The sequence below is a fragment of the Opisthocomus hoazin genome, chromosome 2, assembly GCF_030867145.1.
Source record: "Opisthocomus hoazin isolate bOpiHoa1 chromosome 2, bOpiHoa1.hap1, whole genome shotgun sequence".
NCBI classification, from domain to species: Eukaryota; Metazoa; Chordata; class Aves; order Opisthocomiformes; family Opisthocomidae; genus Opisthocomus; species Opisthocomus hoazin.
The window spans coordinates 31,898,052-31,918,448 of record NC_134415.1 but is presented as its reverse complement, the minus strand read 5'-3'; the positions used below and the strand labels follow the sequence as shown (position 1 = coordinate 31,918,448).

The 20,397-nt window shown below is 46.7% G+C and overlaps 1 protein-coding gene across 2 annotated transcripts in view; it reads left to right on the top strand.

Annotated features, from left to right (window-relative positions):
- The first annotated feature begins 4,673 nt into the window (after nt 1–4,673).
- The window catches only part of TP53BP2 (tumor protein p53 binding protein 2), a 49,911-nt gene continuing 34,187 nt past the window's right edge, over nt 4,674–20,397 (top strand). The window contains exon 1 of one of the 2 annotated variants that reach the window (XM_075413064.1): nt 4,674–4,868. In XM_075413064.1, coding sequence (XP_075269179.1) covers nt 4,842–4,868 — 27 coding nt within the window. In that variant the 5' untranslated portion in view covers nt 4,674–4,841. Of the gene's footprint in view, nt 4,869–19,065; nt 19,134–20,397 lie in introns of those variants that run through there. The other variant, XM_075413065.1, reaches the window with a different exon arrangement.

Here is a 20,397-nt window from a genome sequence, read left to right as displayed (position 1 = left end):
TGTTTGAGCTGTGGCACAGGAATGTCACAGAATACATTGTTTTGTGTAGATTTTAAATCGCTGTCAGCTGTGTGTGAATAAGGACCTATACATCACAACCAAAATGAACTTCATCTAAGAAGAATATGTAGCTTTCAACAAAACACACACCATTCAAGTAGGGGCCTGGTGGTGGTGTTCATTAAGCACGCACTGGTGTGATAAACTCCCTGAAGGGGATTACAGCTGAAGAGAGTCGTTTCAGTTGCCAGACTCAGACATTTTAGAGAGAAGTAGCTTATCGCCAGGAGGAAGGTATGTCCATTAAATCACTCCTGAATGCCTAAGAAAATCTTTACACGCAAAGAACTGGAGTTAACAGGAGTTGTGGCAGGCCACTCTGTCTTAGTTTAAAATTTACATCTGCCAGATGATTCTTGGTGTAGTCTTTTGAATGTGGCATAGAGCAAAGGCTTTTGCTTCGGAAGCAGCCACAGGGATAATGTGGGATGTCCTAGCTGGTGCCATTAGCAGATTCCTTTAAGGATTTCATGAATTTCAGCTGCAGGCTTTGGAACTAGTGAACTTTTTTCCCTCTGGAGGGTAGACCAAATCGTTGCTGCACATTTTCCCCAAAATTATTTGTGCTGCAAGGTCTGCGACCTGACATTTTAAAGGAAATTAAATAGTAAAAATGCAGTGTTAAATAGTGACAATTAATTCAACAACCATCAGAGGACAGCTGGTGGATTAGTGAAACTGTATGAAGGTGTTGAAGGTATAAACCCCTTGGTTTTCTTTTCTATAGCTACTTTTTTTCTTTGTGAGGCAATTTGACAACACACGAATTGAGGCCTTGCTTTGAATCGCTGTCTGGAAAAGCCTTATCTTGAGCTGGAGACTAAGCTGTATAAACTAGGTGCCAGAAGTTCAACATTGCTGGAAAGAGTCCAAACTTGTGAAGCTGCTGTGCTGTGCCCCAGCCCGCTGAGTTTAGGTGAGCAATTCTCTTGGCATGTTCCCCCCCCCCCCCCCCTTTTTTTTTCCTTTCTCCCCAGCAATCTCAATTCCAAAGCTTTCCTTTCTTTCTGCGCTCTTAAAGCACATCCCTCAGAAATTAGAGCTCTGAAGTTTGGCTTGGTGGAATTGTAACACCAGGTGGCAGCGGGCAGCAAACCTGAACCAGCTGGCCTCCTGCTCCTCTTGCATTGATGCTGCGGTGTTGATGTCTGACAAACTCTCTCTGAAATTACTGCCTTAGAAACAGTCCAAGAATCAGGTTCGACATCTTTTTTGCTGAAGAATTAAAAGGGTTATTAAAATATAAACGACTGGCAGGCACAGCTTTTCTTTTTTCTTATTATTGCAGGGTATTGCAAAAGAGATGTTGCCTGTTGTCTGTTGCCTGATAATCCTCCTAATTGTGTCAGGGCTGTAAAAGAAGACTTGGCTGGTCTGGAGGCAGTTTTAGGCAGGCTGGTAGAGAAGGCAATGAGAAGTTACTGTTAAAATTGCGTAGGTAGAGCACTGAAGGAATTAACTGAAGTAGTTAAGTAGAACTTAAAAGTAGTGTGCTGAAGGCATTAAATACAGCAGTGTCTTCCCAGTGCCCTCCCCTCGATCCCAAGCAAGAAAAGACGATGCAATTGATTTCTACTGATTACAGTTACCACTACTGTCTGTGATGCCCTTCTGCTACTGCACGTTTCTGTGGTTCAGATCAAGTAGATCTCTCATGGAGAGAAGGTTTATTCTGCTACATTTTTATTTGGTGGTTTGCTGGTTTTTTTTTCCTTTTCTTGGATGCTTTTCAAGCAATTCCATGAGCATTAACTTCCCCTGGACCCTTGCTGTGACTGCTTCTAGGGAACTGCGTGTGGTCTTAGTCATCCACAGCACGCTCCGGACAGGCCACCAAGAGGAGCGGGAACCAGGGAAGAGGTGCAGAGCTTCAGCTATCTGCGCCGTTGGCTCCAGATCCTGCGGATCTCATCTTCTCTTTCTTCCTGCAATGGCTTTGCACGTGCAGGACCGAGAACTGTTGCTCCTTGCCAGTCCTCCTGCGTGCAATGCGGTTACCTTCAACCGTTGGCACGCTGGAGGTTGAACCTACGGTCAGAAACCCTCACGAGCTTCTTCCCACAGGGGAGGAACCACATGCTCCCTGCTCATAAACCCCAAAATCTTTGCTGCCATTAATAGCCCGTTGTGGGAAATTCATGTTGTGTTCATCTAGTGAAACCATGCCTGAATTGCTGTTGGAGGCAGCAGCGTGGGATGGTTTTGACCTTGCTTCACCCGCAAACCTGGCGAGGGTTGTGTCCTCTGTTGGACAGAGGCTGCGATCTCAGACGCGCGGCCAGATGGCCCCGACGGCCTCCACCGCGGCATATGAGTCACAGAGCCTGGGCAGTAACTGGGAAAAAATGATGCGCACCCCTTGAAGCTCCATTTCCTTAGCAGGGATGGGGTGGTAGCTGTGTGTGGAAGATGTGAAAACTGGAAGTTGTGCCAACGGGGACTGCAGTGGGTTGACCCGCAGGAGGCACGCGCCAGCTAACACAGGTACCATGCGCATCCAGGCACCTGAAACCTTTGTTCTAGTTGATTTTTTTATCTAAACGTTTCCAGGTTTATTTTACAGGCTCAGAAATTATTATTCTAACAGTCCAATTGTTATTAGAAATAATTTGTACCCGTACTTGGGGCATACATTAAAAGATCGCACCCCTGAGGCGCTCCTAAAAACTCAGCAGAGCTTTGCAGGGGAGTTTCGGTTCTCCGTTGCCACGTGCCGTGGCCCGTCACACTTTTACCTCGTAAAATAAATTCAGAGTTTGAGTTGGGAAACCCCGCCGAGTGAGAACTGGGGTGAGGAGCCTCCCACGGGCAGGCTGACGAGCGTGCCAGGGCGGCCGCGGGACGGGGCCGGCCCTCACAGCCTACGGCCAGCGCGTAGCCTGCCGGCGGGGAACCCGGCCCTCCAGGCGAACAGCGGCGGCGGCCGGCGCTGCCCGGAGCCGCGGGTTTCCGGGAGCGCCGCTGCCCGCGGCGCCGCAGTGAGAGGCGGCCGGGGGCAGCGCCGGCGGGAGGCGGGAAGGGTTACGGGGCGGTGCCGTGACGCCACGGCGTTGCCGGGAGACGGCGCGCTGTTTTCGCCAGGTACCCAATAGGTGTCTGGGGAGGTGATGTCATGCCGCCGCCAGCGCCGCCTTATTGGCCGGCCCTGGCGGCGGGGCGGGGACTGTGCGGGGCGGGGGCGAACTCGGCGGGGAGGGAGGCGGGAGCGGCCCCCGGCGGTGCGGGACCCCGGGGGGCAGTTTGGGGCTGTGGAGCGGCCGCCTCGCTGAGAGGAAAACCGACAGAGGGGCGGGAAGGGAAGCATACCGGCTGCTCACGGCCGGGGGGAAGCGGCCTGGCTGGAGCCCCCCGGCCCGGCCGCCCTTCCCAGGCTGTTCTGTCGAAAGCGAAGCGCTCCGGGATGTTTGAGCCCGGGCGGGGAGGCTCCGTACAGCAGGTTCGAAGCGTGCGAGACGCTTCTGGGACGAGTTTTACGTACTGCTATATTTCACAGCGTCGTAGCAAAAGCAAACTTCACCAAACAACAACAACGAAAGGGTCTGCAGCTTTTCTTTGCTGAAATTGGGCAACTCCAAAAATAGCTTTTTGATCTTTTTTTAGCCCCCGCCGCAGCTGCAACAGTGTTGTGTTAAACAATGCTTGGTTATTGCAAAGGGATTCCCGGGGCTTTGATCAGTGCCGATGAAGTTTTGTTGCTGCCTTAGGACAAGAGATGTTTATATACAGATTAGGTCTGAGTTTTGTTCTCCCCTCGTCTAGGAGCTTCTAATCCTCTTCCCTTCTATCCTTTCTAATTACTGGGAAGGTTTTACTACGGGGAGGAGAAGCAGATGGAGCTGTTTTCCCTGCAGAGAGAGCCCTGTAGCGGTGCTGGTTTAGCACGCCGTCCTTCCAAGCCCTCCTCCAGCCTTTGCAGCGCTGCTGGCAAGGCTCCTGGGTTTGAAACGCGTGTCCCGCGCACGGGCCCAGCGGGGGAAAACTTTTTTTCCCCCTCTTAAGTGGGTCTACAGGATTCATGGGGTTAGTTTTTTTGGACAGCCCGATCCTATCACGGGTATTTTTACACTTTTTTTTTTTTTTTTAAATTTTGGCACCTCACCGTTGTTCTGTGAGGTTTGACCTGGTCGCTGTAGCTCCACTGCCAGGTCCAACTGAAAAAAAGGGGGGGGGGGGGGGGGGGATAAGAAAAAAGTAAAATCTGTAGCGGGGATGCTCAATTTGCCGCGTACCCGAGGAGCTACGAGGGGGTTACCGGCAGGACACCCGCCTGAGGCGGCCGGGACTCGCAGGTGGGACCCGGGGAGGCTCAGCGCTGGAGCCTGAGCTCGCCCACCCGCGACTCCCCGCTGCTGGTGCGGGGGGAGGCTCCCCCGGAGGGGCCCGGCGGGGGCTCACGCCTGTCCCGTTCTGCCGCAGCCCCCCGCCGAGCCCCGGGCCCGGCCAGGGAAGCTGAGCCGGCAGTCGGGAGGGAGCAGGCGCAGGCGCGGCTGCTCCCCCGGGCCAGGCACCCCCGGCCGGGCAAAAGAGGCGGCCCGTCCCCCGCGGGAGCCGCGCCGGCCCCTCCCGGGGTGGGGCGGGGCACTGCGGCTCCTCCTCGCCGGGCCGGGGTTAGTTTCGGAGCGGAGCCGGGGGCGACGGCAGCGGCGGGAACAAAGCAGAGGGCAGGCGGCGAGGCCGAGCCGAGCGCCTCCCGCAACAGGTCTCCCCGCGGCGCAGTGTCCTCCTCCCCCCGGGTCGCCGGTCTCCCGCTCCGGGCGGTGGGGCCGGCACTGGCCGCCCCCATGCGGTTCGGCTCCAAGATGATGCCGGTGAGTCCCGGGCGGGCAGGGCCGCGGGGGCTCGAAGCGGCGGGAGGCGTCCGGAGGGCCACCCCCGGGGCGCCGAAAGTTGGAGCGGGGCGGCGGGAGGGAAAATGGATCCTGCGGACGTGGATGGGGGGGCGACCCTCCCTCTCCCTCCCTCTCCCTCCCTCTCTCTCTTTCTTGCTCCGGCCTTCGTTTCTCGCTCCGCGGCCGCGGTGCGGCCGCGCAGGGGCTTCCCCTCCCCCTCCCGGCTTCTTCCCCCCCCCCCCCCTCCCCCTCCCCCCCTTAAGCTTTTCCTTTTCTTCCTCTTCCACGCCGGGATCAACTTGTTAGACGGGCCCGCTGGAGCAGAGCCAGCGCAGAGGGAAGGGGGGCCCCCAGCGCCCGGGAACTTCCCCCTTCGCCCCGCTCCATGGGGGTGGGAGGGGGGGGTAAGGCTGCCGCGCTGGGGCTGCTCGCCCCGCTCCCCGCGGGGTCCGCAGGCACCTCCTCTGAACCCTGCTTTTTTTACATTTCCCTAATGGTATGAAGTTCTTAAAGTTGGCTTGAGATGAGCCCTGTCTGCTGCTTCTGGGGGGAGGGGGTGTTTGTTTTCGAGTGCTCCGAGAGGAAGCCGGTGTCCATGTTGTTTTTGGCTAGGAGCGATCGGGAGCTCCCGGGGGTGGTGGGTGTTCCCCTCGGCGGGAGCTCTGCACGGCCGCCGGTGTCAGCCGGCGTCATCTCCCTCCCAACGCTGCCAGAAGGGGCAGGGGGGACCACCTCCCATCCGAGCTTTATCGGGAATTTTACAACTGCGCTGTTTGTGTCAGCTGAAGTTGGGTGAAAGCACAGCACAGCAGCTTCGCTGAGTTTTTTGGTACAAAACACGTGAAGGTAACGATCTGAAATACTTTGTTTCCTTAAAAAGTGCACCTGACCGAATGCCTGGTTTTACCAGCGGGGATGCCCCGTGAAATCCGTAATCTGTTGTTCCGAGAGACTGGACTACATACGGAAAATCCCAACAAGTTTAATACCTGCTTAGTCGGAGTTGAGGGTGCTCTGAAATGTTCCATCGCCCAGGCGACGCGGCCTGCCTTGGCGCGCTTGATGCCGAGCGGCTTTGCACGCACAGGTGGTCCTTTCAACCACATGCTGCTGTTAAAGGGTATTTCCAGTGTGACTCTTCCAGGAGCTGACTGAAGCGAGCGAGGAAGGAACTGTGCTGGGAGGTGAAACTGGGAATCTGCGCTGGAAGGATATGGGTGTTCCAGGGATGCTTGTTTTGCCATCGGTGTGAGGTTCTTCCCCTGCAATTAGGAGGGAATAATGAGCAATGATTTGATCTCACAGAACACTAGAGAAGGCTGGGTGACTATTGCTGTAACTAATGAGGGAGGAACAGACAGAATATGAGCCTAACTACAGATTAAGTAGCCAATGTGTTGTGTAACTGTGGAGTTGTCTACCTATGAAAACCAAGAAAAACAAGCAATAAATATAACAAGGTGTTAATTCAACACATGTCAAAACCTAGCTAGGTAACCGCGCTCATATAACAGTGAAATCTCCAAGAGACGCTGTTGCTGGCCAGTTCCTTGTCACTGAGTTCAAATAAAGGAGAAAACGTGCAGGAGCAGTCTTATCCCATCAGTGTTTGCAGGTGACACGTTCCAGAGTATGCATTGACCTGGTGGCTCAGACTTTTCTTTGGCTGGTGACTCAGCTCGTTGGTGATTCTGGTTTTTTAACTCTTAAATAAAGGGATGGATATAGCCTTTTTACCTCGTGCTTACTGTGAAGAATGGAAGATTTGTGAAGGCTGAATCTGGCTAAAGGAATTTAAAATATCAGTATTAGGAGTATAAGAACTCTTAATTCACCTTAAAAGAAAAAAAAAAAACGCAAAAAAAACCCCATCAAAATGCTGAGTTTTAGTATAGTCTTCAGAGGGAGATGATGTCCAACGGTTATATTACACAATGCAAAAGGATGTTAAAAACAGTGCTCGTCCATTGGCTGTAGGGCGCATCAACAGCCACTTGCCACTCTGAAAACATCATTTTGTAGTAAATGCACTCACATGAATGTGGAACCGTAGAGAATGGTCGTGCAGAAAGTAATTCTTATTATTTATCTCTTTTTGTAAGTATTTCTGCAGATTTCCTTGTCCTTTTTTTTAGTGAACTAATTCTCATTTATCTTTGTAAAAAAAGTTTGAGAGAGTTTGGAGTGGGAAGAGAAGGAGGCTTTGAAGAAAGTCAGGAGGGAGCAGGACGTCTTGGTGCTCGTGAACTTGAGTATCTTTATCCGAGTTGTTTGAATGGGAATTAGTAGGCCGGCCCTAAACCGTCTGCGAAACATTTCTTATGGTGCCTCTTTCCCACCCTCCAAAGAAAATTGTCTGTGTATGATTTGAAGTCTCTGCTCCAGGCCCATCTCTCCTCTGCTCCAGAAGGCAGCATGACCAAGGGATTAAACAACACAGGGGGGCTCGTGACCCCATGCGGGGAATACAGCGAGCGTGAGCCCAGCCAGGAATTCACCTCCGAGTAGCTGCCAGTGAAAAGCCTGGAAACTGCTGCAGCAGCATAACTAACTACTCCTGCTCTTGGGAGACTACCCTGAAACGGGAATGTTTTCCTTGCGGTGATGACAGATAGGAGCTCAGCTGCTGCTGTAACCATATGTCAGGACAATGTGATTAAAAGTCTGTGTGAGGGTGTAATATGAAGTAATTTGTGTGTAGCTGTACTGATGAAGGTAATAACAGGGTTAATGCTGGCAAGCTGTGTGAAGTTGTCTCACCTTTCATCTGTGAAGGCTTGTGGGAGTGTGACTGGTACTGTTAAGCGGTGAAAAGGAGCTGGAGACACTTTCAAAAATAGCATATTTTTCTGCAGCATAATTGGTGTCTCTCCCTTATTTTACATTATTACCCTAAAGATGAGCATGTATTGAGAAATAATGTGCGTCATTATGCATGCTGGATAAATGACTTTTTGCAGATAGTAGGAAGTAATACAGATTGAGCTACCCTTTAATGCTCAGTGAAGTCTTTGGATCAAAACCCCTTGATGATCTAGATAAGGTTTCATTTTGCAATTTTTCTTACATGCAGTAGTTATTGGGAGCCTACTTGAAACCAGGGTAGATCCAGACATGCATGTATATTGTTAGGGACTAACTTGGTGAACTGGAGCGTGCATAAATTCCTAAATTAATTTTGCTTTCTGTCATCAGAAATGACTTTAAATTTCTGAAACTGAAGTTTCCTGATAACTGTGTGTTCTTTTCTAATCAAGTTAAACTAGCCTTTGTTTAAGTGTAGCGGGGCAACTTTGATACCATCATGGGTTCTACTTTCCTTCTAAAGTCTGTTGAATACCTTGTTCCAAGTGGTCGTCTCTGAGCTGTTACATCCAGTGAGCACTGGACTCCTGTTTTCATTGCAGAATGCCTGCCACTTTGTGGATGTGTGTATTTTTTAAAAATGTATTTTTAACTGTTAGAAAACCTCTACAATTAAGGTGGTTTTGCTTGTTCCATTAGGCAGTTAATTGGAATTGCCCTATGGATTCTGAATTACTGAAATAGTGTAGTGGTAATGCATCTGCTCAACTGGGCAGTTTTCTTGGGAAATGCTTTTCTTGGTGCTTAACTGAAGAAATTTTAATAGCAATGAATCTCTTGCACTTTGTAAGATGAGCAGCTATAAGTTTATAAACAAACTGACCCCCTGGTAGAGTTTAACAACTTGTTATGATACCAGTAAGTGATCTGTAGGATCTCAGCCCTATACCCTATAAGCTTTCAATTATTTAAGCTCCAATCAGGTTTATCAATCATTAACACTGTTCTTCTTGTCTGCCTGCATGATGGATTTCAGTGCATGAATGGGACTTCAGACTGTGAGCTCTTCCGAGCATATGCCTCATATCTTCATTTGATTGAAGTATTTAATATGTTGTGTGTTCTTCTAACTGAATTTCCGTTTAATGTTAGTCATTTAAAGGTTTTAATACATTTAAAGGTTTTAATACATTTTAATGTGGTATTCAGTGTTTAAAGTATTTTGTCTAGGGTGCTGAATAAAGCTTAGGTGATCGTTTTGCTGAGCTTTCTTACCCCTGAACTTCTCCTGCCTCTTGTACTTCTTATGTACGCTGTGACCTGTCATTATGCACAATAGGAAATATTGCCTTCAGGTTTCCAGAGTACTTTCTCCCCCCTCCTCTTCTCTTTCATGTTGTTACAACAAGATATTTTTTTACATCCCATGAAGAATTGTTCCAGGAATAGTTTTAAATGTATTTAACTTCTCAGATAACTTTTTTAATACCTTAGGCCTCCAGCTGCAATTTGTGTTATATTACACTGCAGTATGTTAAATATCTTTGTTTCTTTGTGTGGCTTTTATCAGAAATGGGGGAAGGGCGATATTACAAATTCATACTGGATCAAGCTGTAGAGGCCATGGGAATAGCTAATTATGCTGCTTCTGATCTATTCAGTAGTTCAGGGTGTGAGTGCCTTGTGGGGCACTTGCATTTCCTGTTTCAAGGGACAGTATGCAGTGATGAAGTTTGGGATGGGTGGATAATTCACAGGATTTTATTTCTCCCCGTTCTTCCTAGTGTTGCCAGATGGGATCTCTGCTTTGTTAGTGAGCAGGTCTGCTTTATGAGGTTAATTTACATGCAAGTCAGTTGGACTTTAAAAGAGGCAGGTATAAAGGTTATTTCAGCAGAATAAACTAAATGGCAATGTGCCTAGCATTTCCTCAAATTATTGATTAAGAAACCTTCTTGAAAACGCTCTATTTGTCTAGCCTCTGTCCTTGTTAGTAGTCTGCCTTGGGGACTCTCCTTTCTCTCCCACTGTGTGTGTTGTTGAGCGTGTTTAATTATGGACAGAGTTGCGCCTTGGTGCCATACAGCCTCTCTGAAAAGGGACCTGGATCACCCCAAGGAGACCGACTCAAGCTGCCTCCCAGGGCTTGGTGGCACAGCTGGAAGAGGACTTCTCGCTGCCTTCTGTGTGAGCCCACCGATAACAAAGGAACTCCCAGATCCTTTTAATCTGTGGGCTTTCGTCTTTCTGTGAAGTGTAAAAACTTATTTAATGCTCTGGAAACCAGATGGTGCTCCTATTCATGAGGTAATGAGCCGATAAAACTCTGCTCTCAGTTTTATTATCTTTAGGCCTGGTTTCTCTCAGCTTAGTCACTTGTGAGTCAGGTAAAGTCTTTTTGATCTTCATTTCTCAAACGGTCGGATGATATTGTGTATAAAGGTCACTAGAAATCCTGGACATCATGTGAAGTATACTTAATTATCTTAGTCACTGTTGCTTAACTCTTTCAGGCTTTTCTGTGGAACGTGAAAGACCTGAAACATTGTTTAAGACCGTGTTAGATAACTATTGCTGTAGTTGGGCAAATGGTCATGGAGAGGGAATGGTGAGAGAGTCGGGGGCAGAACAGCAATCGTGGCTCTGTCATGATGCTGGACGTGTTAAAAGGCAGAAACTAGTCTTCAGCTTGCTTTTGCTGTTTGCTTTTTGTTAATCATTAATATCCTGGATCTTGCTGCTGGCATTTAGTTAGTCATGCCTGTGTCCTCACCAGTTGTTTCACTGTAGCGAAGGCATTATGTGGATGTTGAACCCAGTTGTGCCGAAAGGATGAGCCCTTTGCTTTTGTTGCTGTGGCATTAATACCAATAATTTTGTTATTGAGATGGTAATATAATTTCTGTACCAGTTTCTTCTATGCTACGGTGATAATTCCAGGTCTTAATATGATATGATCTCTTGATAGATGGCTGTGTGCAGTGCCCTGGCTTTTATTTGCATCTATTTTAAAGAGGAGGATTGGGGGAACACTTCTTGCCCTTTTCCTGATTTTTTTTTTTTTTTTTTTTTAATCCTACTTTTACAACTTTATTTCATCCTTTTGCAAAGTGAAGCATGTACATTTAAAAATCAATGATGTGCTGCAGTTATCTCTTGTTCTGCGTGGTTCTCTCGATTATGAAATTGTTTCAGGAAAACCTTTATCTGTGATGTATCTGGGTTGTAGTTATGGTACCCAAACTCAGGTGAAAACCTGGACACATTCACATTGCTGGTTTGAAAGCTTCTGATGTTGTTGAGTTCTTCAGTATCAAACATGTGGTCTGTGAAATACTAACTGCTACGGATCAGAACGTTTAATAAAGTGAGTGGAAGCTGCAGGGAGGTTAAGCCACTTGTAAAAGGTCATACAGGGAGGTCAGCCAACCAACCAACTGGTGCATTGTGGTGCAGCTGGAATACAAGTCTGTCATACCCAAAGTAAGTATTAAATGAGTAATTACATTGCCTGCACTCCTACTTTTGTGGGGTTAATCATGAATGGGGAGAGAACCCTGATGGTAGTTCATTCTGTTCCACCCTTGAGAACAGTCTCCAAAAGAGGTGATTGTGCATCAGTCCTTTACATGCATGTGAAGTGAATGTTCCCTCTAAACTGTTTCAGGTGTATCTTGGATAGTAGAAGCAACATGTGGGTTTTGATGTGTTTTTGTTGAAGAAGTTAGGTTTTCCCTTGTCTCGATACTTTTATTTTGTGAGGCTTAACTGCTTAAGGAACAATTTAGATCTAAGATTACTCATTTTTTTTCTATTGCAATAGAGTGCTAAATCCCATGGTTTCTTTAAACTGAAAGTTAAGGGAAGAATCTCTGAAATTGTGTATTTTTCTTACCTCATTTCCTTCTGGCCTTTAAAAGCATAAAATTGTGTTTTCTTAGATCTTTTGCAGTGGGTTCTTTTTTAATGCAGTCATTGTCCCATTCGAGCCCTACGCCACACCGAACCATCCGTGTGCACTGGTACTCCAGTGGAGTGGTGGCCTGTGGGTCTGCAAAAATGTTGCACCCTTGCAGCGTGCGAATAAGGAGCTGGAAGACTCTATGTAGGCACTGATGTAGAGAAACCTTCTGGTGTTCTCAGGTTATAGAGGTTTGTCCTCCTGCAAGGTGGCAGTTCCATTCTTGGGTTTCAGTAGCCACAAGTCCCTTCCGCAAGACACTCAAGAATCTAACCTCCCTATTCCTTACTTCTGCTGGACAAAGTTCAAGTTGTGTAAATTGGCTTAGAAAATCACACAGAAATCACAGAATCACAGAATAGTAGGGGTTGGAAGGGACCTCTGTGGGTCATCTAGTCCAACCCTCCTGCTGAAGCAGGATCACCTACAGCAGGCTGCACGAGACCTTGTCCAGGCGGGTCTTGAATATCTCAGAGAAGGAGACTCCACAACCTCCCTGGGCAGCCTGTTCCAGTGCTCCATCACCCTCAGAGGGAAGAAGTTCTTCCTCATGTTCAGACGGAACTTCCTGTGCTTCAGTTTGTGCCCATTGCCCCTTGTCCTGTCACTGGGCACTACTGAAAAGAGCTTGGCCCCATCCTCCTGACACCTACCCTTCAGATATTTGTAAGTATATATTAGGTCCCCTCGCAGCCTTCTCTTCTTCAGGCTGAACAAGCCCAGCTCCCTCAGCCTCTCCTCGCAGGGGAGATGTTCCAGTCCCCTCATCATCCTTGTAGTCCTCCGCTGGACTTTCTCCAGTAGCTCTTCATCTTTCTTGAAGTGGGGAGCCCAGAACTGGACACAGTACTCCAGATGAGGCCTCACTAGGGCAGTGTAGAGGGGAAGAAGAACCTCCCTCGTCCTGCTGGCCAAACTCTTCTTGATGCACCCCAGGATCCCATTGGCTTTCTTGGCAGCCAGGGCACACTGCTGGCTCATGGTTAACCTGTCGTCCACCAGGACACCCAGGTCCCTCTCCACAGAGCTGCTCTCCAGCAGGTCCACCCCAAGCCTGTACTGGTGCATGGGGTTGTTCCTCCCCAGGTGCAGGACCCTGCATTTGCCTTTGTTGAACCTCATCAGGTTCCTCTCTGCCCAACTTTCCAGCCTGTCCAGGTCACGCTGAATGGCAGCACAGCCTTCTGGTGTATCTACCACACCTCCCAGTTTGGTGTCATCAGCAAACTTGCTGTGGGTACATTTTAACTCTTCATCCAGGTCGTTGATGAAGAAGTTAAACAAGACTGGGCCCAGTACTGATCCCTGAGGGACACCACTAGTTACCAGCCTCCAACTAGACTCAGCGCCGCTGATGACAACCCTGTGAGTTCTGCCATTCAGCCAGTTCTCAATCCACTAATGTGTGGGAAGGGTTTTACTCCCTGTAGTTGGGGCTTTTATTCATCCGTTTCTGTCATGCCTGCGTACAGTTATTACTTGGTGACAATTTCCTTGCTGCTTAAGGGCCATGGCTTGTCTGTTGCACCTTTTTTCTTTTTCTTTTTTTTTTTTTTTTAAAGTGTGTGCTAACACCTTTCTTCACCTGCTCTCCATCCTACATAAGTGTATGCTGCCCTGAATGCAGAACCTCCCCAGACTGGTATCTGGGCCATTCAGAGCAGTGATTGATGGCTCCTGCCCTGACTTCTCCAGGAAAGTGAAACCCATTCATGCTATCTTTGAGCATCCCAGGGCTGGGAAGACCCTTCAGAGGATGTGATTCCCAGGATTTGTTTGAGGTTCTCTGATCTCAACTGTAGTAAGACTTTGTGTGTGTCTCAACATAATGAAGTGTTCAGGAAAAGCTGACATAGCAGTGAATGTGACTGATTTCTGGCTGCATAAGAGGGAGGGAAGCAGGCAGGCGTTGCTGAATCTTGAAAGGCAGGGTGTATAGGGGCCAGGCAAAATACTCCAGACCTCCTTGGAGAATGCCATGAAACTCTCTTGTGAAATGCCAGAAATGACAAAGTGACTTTGCCATGGGTCATGTATGAGCTGTGTTTCTGAAGCGCATTGCCTACTTACGCTACTGCCCCATAACCACTTTATCAGTGATTGCTACGCTGTGCCTTCCAGCCTTTTGAGAACATGTGTTACTACAAGTAAAGGTTGGTGTGGAGAAGCTGTGGAAATGGCATTGCATGCTACTTGTCTCTGCATCATTTTTCCTATGCTATTTTACATAGGTCTTGCCCAAGAGGCCTTTCTGCAGTGTGGTTTCCCAGTGTTGCATAAAAAGATTGTTATTTAGAGTACTTCTCTTGCAAATAGCAGTTTGTGGGGTTGGATTAGAGAAAAAGTTTCCTACCTCCAGGGAATCAGAATGAGCGGTCAACTAGTAACAGGCTGAGGGACAATTTCTGCAGTTCTTGGGGCAAAAGAAGTTTGTTGAGGAGCCCAGCATAATATAAAAGTTGATTTGATTAAACTCTACTCTGTTTAATTAATTTAAAATAGCTGTGATATCACCTCAGCAAACACCATTTCACACAAGGCCATCTGTGAAGATCACTGTCATGGCTTTGCTGGTGACGACATGCAGAGCCACCCAGCAAGCCTGCTCCCTCGCTCCGAAGAGCCGCTCTCCCTTCCTTCACTTCTCGGCTGGCGCGTCTGCGTAGAGCCTGGTATTGCCTAGAAAGAGCTCCGGGGAGTGAGCGGCACTTAAATAAAACCTGTCAGACTGTGATCAACTGTACAATCTGCCACCCTTCTGCAGCTTCTGTTACAGCAGTTGAATGTTTTCTGATGAAATTTAAAGCGTGTAGAGTTCCGTATTACAGGAGCAAGGGTTAAATCAAGCGTGGTGCTTGGTGGGCTGACTGTCAGGGCAAGGTTTCTCCTTCCCGGTTCTGCTGTAGTGGGCGAGTTGTACATATACCGTTATAATGTGGTTGACTAAGACCATCTGACCATCCGTCACTTCCAGTGATGTACTAGCCCCACCGGTCCCTTTTAACTTGCAAAAAACCAAAAAAAATTCCATCTGTTTTGGTGCAAAAGCTCAATGTGTCTTCTGTGCCAGCTGAATGCGTGTTGCTGTAGCGTAATAGTCTTCAGTATCTGCGCAGTTACTAATGACTTCCTGCATGTTTGCAGCCCAGAAGTGGTAGGACAAAAGCCTTTCTTCACGGCTGTGAATAATATCTTCAGCTGTCATTCAACAGATATCATCACCAAGCATAGGCATGTCGTGCCGGTTGTCTTTGGCATTGCTGGGGCCTATGTTGATTGCCTGCATTGCCATGCACGGGCTGCTTGCTCTGAGTGTACTGGCAGTCACCTGGGTCTGACAAGCGAAGGTCAGTAGTCTTCAGGGTACACTTCCACTGCAACAGGAGTGTGGTCCCACCCAGAACTGGTGGTGAATCGGAAAGGGCTACCCTTCTGCAAAGGTATGGTGTGACGTAACAGCTAATTAATTTAATAGTAGGATGCTGCTCAAATGGATGGTCTTGTTCCTTTGGTTTCCATCCCCACCCAAAGCCACATGTCTTTTGTAGCTTCCCCTTGAATTTAGTAAGGAGTTGGGTGACGGTTCAGAGGAATTTCTACCTACACTAAAGGCAAAAAGCAACAAAAAGGCTTATATGGTGGAAGTGATTTGCCATGTGGCTGCATCATCAGACAGAATGGGGGGGATCTGAGAAGAGCATGGCTTGCCTCTGTCAGCTCACGGTTTCGGTTGGCTAAGCTGTAGCAGTCAGACAATACCTTATGCTTTCCTTTTAGCCTCCACGTTGTCTTGAGAGATGGTAATAGAGGGGAACTTCTCCATCATCTTTGGGTATCCTCACTCACTGTGAGGATGAATTTGGACTAACACAAACATATATGTATGCTGGTGAGACTGAGAAGCTCATACAGGAGAAAGCCTCTGCTTCCTGGAGGCAAGTAGACAGGAAGCTGAAGCTGGCCTCGAAAGCAGTAAAGAACATAGACTGTTGTGCTGTGTGGTCTGAAATTCCTGGTTTGAGTGTATTTCTTTTACGCTTGTCCTGAAGGTAGATGGCTGAACAGCATGTTCTGGGATCGCAGCATGAAGATGTCAGTCTGCAGTGCACTAAAATGCCCCTGAATTTCACATTGCAGTAACCTTTAGCACCTTTAGTGTACCAGACTGGTCAGCCTGTATCACAGGACAGCCCAAAAAGTGTATCCTGTGACTTTCCCCACACTGGAATTACCTGTGTGCTTAAACATGTGTCATGGTTTCAGGTGCCAGAAATGGTGTGTCCTCTGACCTACCTGTGCGTGTCATGAGTGTTTTGGTTTGTCAGAGATCTGTTTCATGGAGGTAGGACACAGATTTTGGCAGCTATTTTACTGGAGGAGTGACTAATGTGGTGTAAGGAGGAGGATTTTCAAAAGCATTTGGCACTGAGCTCTATGAAGTCACTGGGATTGGAGTAAACCAGTGTGTGCTATGCTGTCTTCTGACTTGCTACATGATTTGTGTTGCTGTTAAATAACAAAGCGTCTGGTCCCTTGTTCTTTTTTTTTTTTTTTTTTTCTTTGAGATAGACATTAACTTACAAAAAAAAACCCACTCCTTTCTACTTCAACACTCTGCCTCCCCCATGCAGAGTCCCAGGAGCACAGCCCCCTCTTACCAGTAAATAGAAGGTAATAAATTTGCTTGATGTGTGGGTCAGGCACTTGTTGCGTGATAAATGTGGGTTTGCCTTGCATGTTCTGGTGGGCTGAGGCTGAGTGCGTCCTGGTGTGAATGTTGATTGCCTTTTTATTGGTGAGATTATTATACCTTGGCTGGAAAAGCAGAAAAGAAGTATTTTTAAACCCAGTAAAGAGTTGATGTCTTAGGCAGTGGGCGGTGTAGTGTGGGTGGTATAGGTGCCAGTTTACTGTGATAGCCTGTTTAGGTGTAGGTTGTGTTAAATTTGCTTTCATCCCTGATGTGGGTGTAACTTTGCTTTTCTCCGTGAAGGGTCCTGGCTTGTACAGAGTCTTTTTTGATTACCAGAAAAAATACTAGACTTTCTTTTGATTGTCAGAATATACATGCGTGTTAAAGCACTATTTTGAGAGGTGTAATTCTGAAGTGTCCCAGCAGGTAGCACTTGGTATGGCTTTTTGTTGGCCTCTACCTGTATAGGAGGCTAGGAGAACAATAACGTTTATTCCCAGTGCAGGGGATGCAAAGGTCTAGAGCCGTTTAGTTTCTTTTATATTTTCCTTTATTTAGGGGTTTTTTTTAGTACAAAGACTGCCTCTGGGTTTGGTGCAAGTACAGAAAATTGAGATGATTCAGGCTTAAGCTTGAGTTCATAGCCCCGCTCATTATGCTTGGATGTTGCCTTGGCTTTAGGCTCTTGTTAGGTGCAATGTGCGTTTCGATACTGAAGAATGGGAGGAGGAGCAACTGGAACCCCTGTGGTTATGCTGTGTGAGTTAGACTGTTACCCTTTTTCACAGCATAGTACCTATTGTAAGAATTACATGGGATCATTTTTTTAATCTGCCTGAAAATAGTATTAATTGCCTTCTCCTTGTGTACCAAGTATTCATAACTCGGTGCTGAGTACAGAAGATGAGGCAGAGTCTGCCTGAAGGGGGAAGCCTCCAAAGACCCAATTCTCCTTCGCTGACTCCAGGAGGAGGAGGAGCCAGCTCCAAGTAGGGCACAAACAGTACAAGTCCAAACACTGTGTGTAGGCTTGCTTTTCTGTCAGTCAATGAGTTTTGGTGAGGTGTCCAGCAGTGCAGAAGTGGTGGCTCCAAGGAGCCACGAGGAAGGATTTGGGGAGAAAGGGGAACGGTACTTGGGGGGGGGGGTGGGGTGGGGGGGTGGAGGGTTGGGGAGGAATGTGTGGAGGAGAGGCACTTCACAGACAGCAATGTGAAGACATCTGTGAACATGCTGCCATGTGGTACAACATGAAGAATGTATTCAGGGTTTGTTTACCCTGAATACCTGCAGTTGTTTAACTAAATTAGTGCAAATCCAAGTGTGGATTCAGGTCTGAGCAGAATGAGCTGTGCATGATGTGTTGGCAAATGTGGGTGCTCAATAAAAGGCTGTGGTTTCCTACGCAGGTTACTGAAACCAATTTAGTTTATATATCTTGAAAACCAAACAAACTGGCTGGTGTCTTTCAGAACATTTTGTTCTGCTTCATGCTGATATCGCAATAGATACCTGCAGTGCGAAAGTAAAAGTGTCTTTAAAAGCCCCTCTTGATTTGAGACATTCTTGCCTTCAGTGATACCTGGGTAGCTCAACCAAGGAGCCTGGAGTCTGTTACCCCTGTGCTTAGCGTTCATGCGAAATAGCAAGCTTCATTTCCATAGACCTTTCTGATGTCTGGCTTATGGGAGGACTCTTGCTCTCTTCTTGTATGTGAGAATGACTGAAGAAAAACATCAAGTCAGAAAATGTAACTTGGGTTTGAAGTAAAAGTCTTTGGAAAGACGTCTTCTTAATGACCTTGTGCGTAATACCCTACTAAAGGAGAGGGGGGGTTTAGGTTGGGAATCCTGTCTCTACCTGTCCTGAGCTATGCCTGACAGATTTCACAAAACCAAAATGGTTAAGCTAAGATGATGATTTTTTTTATAAGGTTTGGCAGGAAGATTGTATTTGCATCTTCCTTATTGGTAAGTCTGAAATACTGAGTTCTGCCTTTGATATTGCAGTCCATGAAGCAGCAGAGTTTCGAACCTACATCCATTAACTTCAGATGGTAACAGTGCTTGGCCAGAACTCGGACAGTTTTCCTTGCAGCTCTTGAATTCCCCTAATGATGACTCAGATGCATGCCTGATAGTGAGATGTAACGTGGCGTTTGTGCTATAGTGTTTGCCCAGTTTAGCTAGTGTATACTAAAAGCAAATGGCTTTTGTTCTGTTCTTTCTACATTAAGGGTAAGAGGGAGAAAAAAGGAAGGGGAGGGGAAAGCTTCCTTTTTGCTGTCTCCACCTCTTTTCACCATCCCCCAAAAATGCACATAGATGAACATTGTACTTTGTACTGGAAAAAATTGACATTTTACCAAAGATAAAATACAAGTACAGAATAAACTTATCTTTAAAATAATCTATACAAGCAGAAACCACCATGCCTTTGAGTAAAGGCTCAGTCTTTGTTTTCTCCTGTGATACAATTGAAAGGGAAAAAGGCTGTGCTTTATATAGACTGGGAATAATCTGAACAATCTCACGGTGCTTCCTACTGTACTCCACCTACCTTGCATCATAACTTCCTTTCTCGTGTTTATGGCCAAAAGCCAGTACAATATAAACGGAGTCGTGTGTGCGGCGGGTGAGACGGCAGGGACCTAGCTCCATGCATTTGGGTGTGGCTGTAGGCAAATATTAAACTTTACCCTGCATTTCTGTTGAACCTAGCTATATTGAACAGCTGAATATGAAAAGGATTGGGGATAGCAATCATCCCGTGTGCCTATCTTCTAGTAAGTCTATTACAATCTTTTGCTTACCTTAATCTTTTGCTTACCTTAATCTTCAGGTACAATAAGTGAGGATGTTGCCTGCTGAAGAACTGTTTTAAGGTTCCGAGGAACTTGATGCAAAAGAATCACTGAATTACTTTATTATTGTGGTATACTTTGCATTAAATGGAGAGCTGTAACTATGCACCAGCTCAGAACGCTGCTTATCAGAACAGGAAAATGTGCTGTCTTCTGTTGTTTAGAAAGTTGCATCAAGTCAGCAAAAATACCTATTTTAGCAGCTAATTTCTTCATGGCTCTCTGGGAAGGTGCAGCATCAGTGTTCCTGCTAGGTAAGATGCAAGACTTCCATTTAAAACTCTTTGTTTGGAGGGATTTTATATTTATCAAGAAAGAGTCATTTGTGGTTAAAACAGTGGGTATCAGCTCTGTGGGTGGAAGCAGTTATTTCTCATTTCTGTCATCTGTACTTGAAATTTGATAGTTAATCTATTCATTCTAAAAATATTATGTTGCTAGTTTTTCAGCTAACTAAAATTAACTTCTAAAAATATATTTGAGTTCAGGATGCAAATTATATTGTTGTAATTCTTTTCTATCCCACACAGTGTTTAAAAAAAGCTAGCTCACATATTTATGAAATATATTTTCTGTATTGATGTATATTGCTGCTGTAACCACACTGTGTAGAGAAAGTCATTGAGGGGAGTGCTATAAGCTCCTTTTTGGAGGCTTGTTTATACAGCACATCGGGTGTATATGCTCTCCGTGTTGTAGGAAGATATATTTGTCTGTGTTGGAACATTTGCAGGGTAATACAATAGGTATAACTTGGATAACAATAGAGAGAATATTACTGCAAAGTATTGCATTGTCAACCTTAAGAGTGACTTTTAATGCGCTCTTAACAAGGAGAGCTACAAGAATTTGTTACGCAAGGGACGACTGTTACTTAGCTGTCTTGTGGATATATAAAACCCCCTAACACTAGCATAGTGTGGTTCAAGGGTATTGGGCTTCAGTCTGATGAAATGAATCATGATTTCCAGAGGCGGTATGCTTGTTTGGCTACCAACTAATGTTCCTGTCTCTGTCATTACTGCCTTGTATGCCTCAGTTTCACTGCTTGTACAGTAGGAAGCTGCTTGCTTGTGTCAGCACTTCCTGGTCATAAGATGCTTTGAAGATAAAAAAATACCATGTGAATAGATGCCACAGCTTGTATTGTATGTTACATGCTGTGCAGGAAGACTGCGTAAAGTTA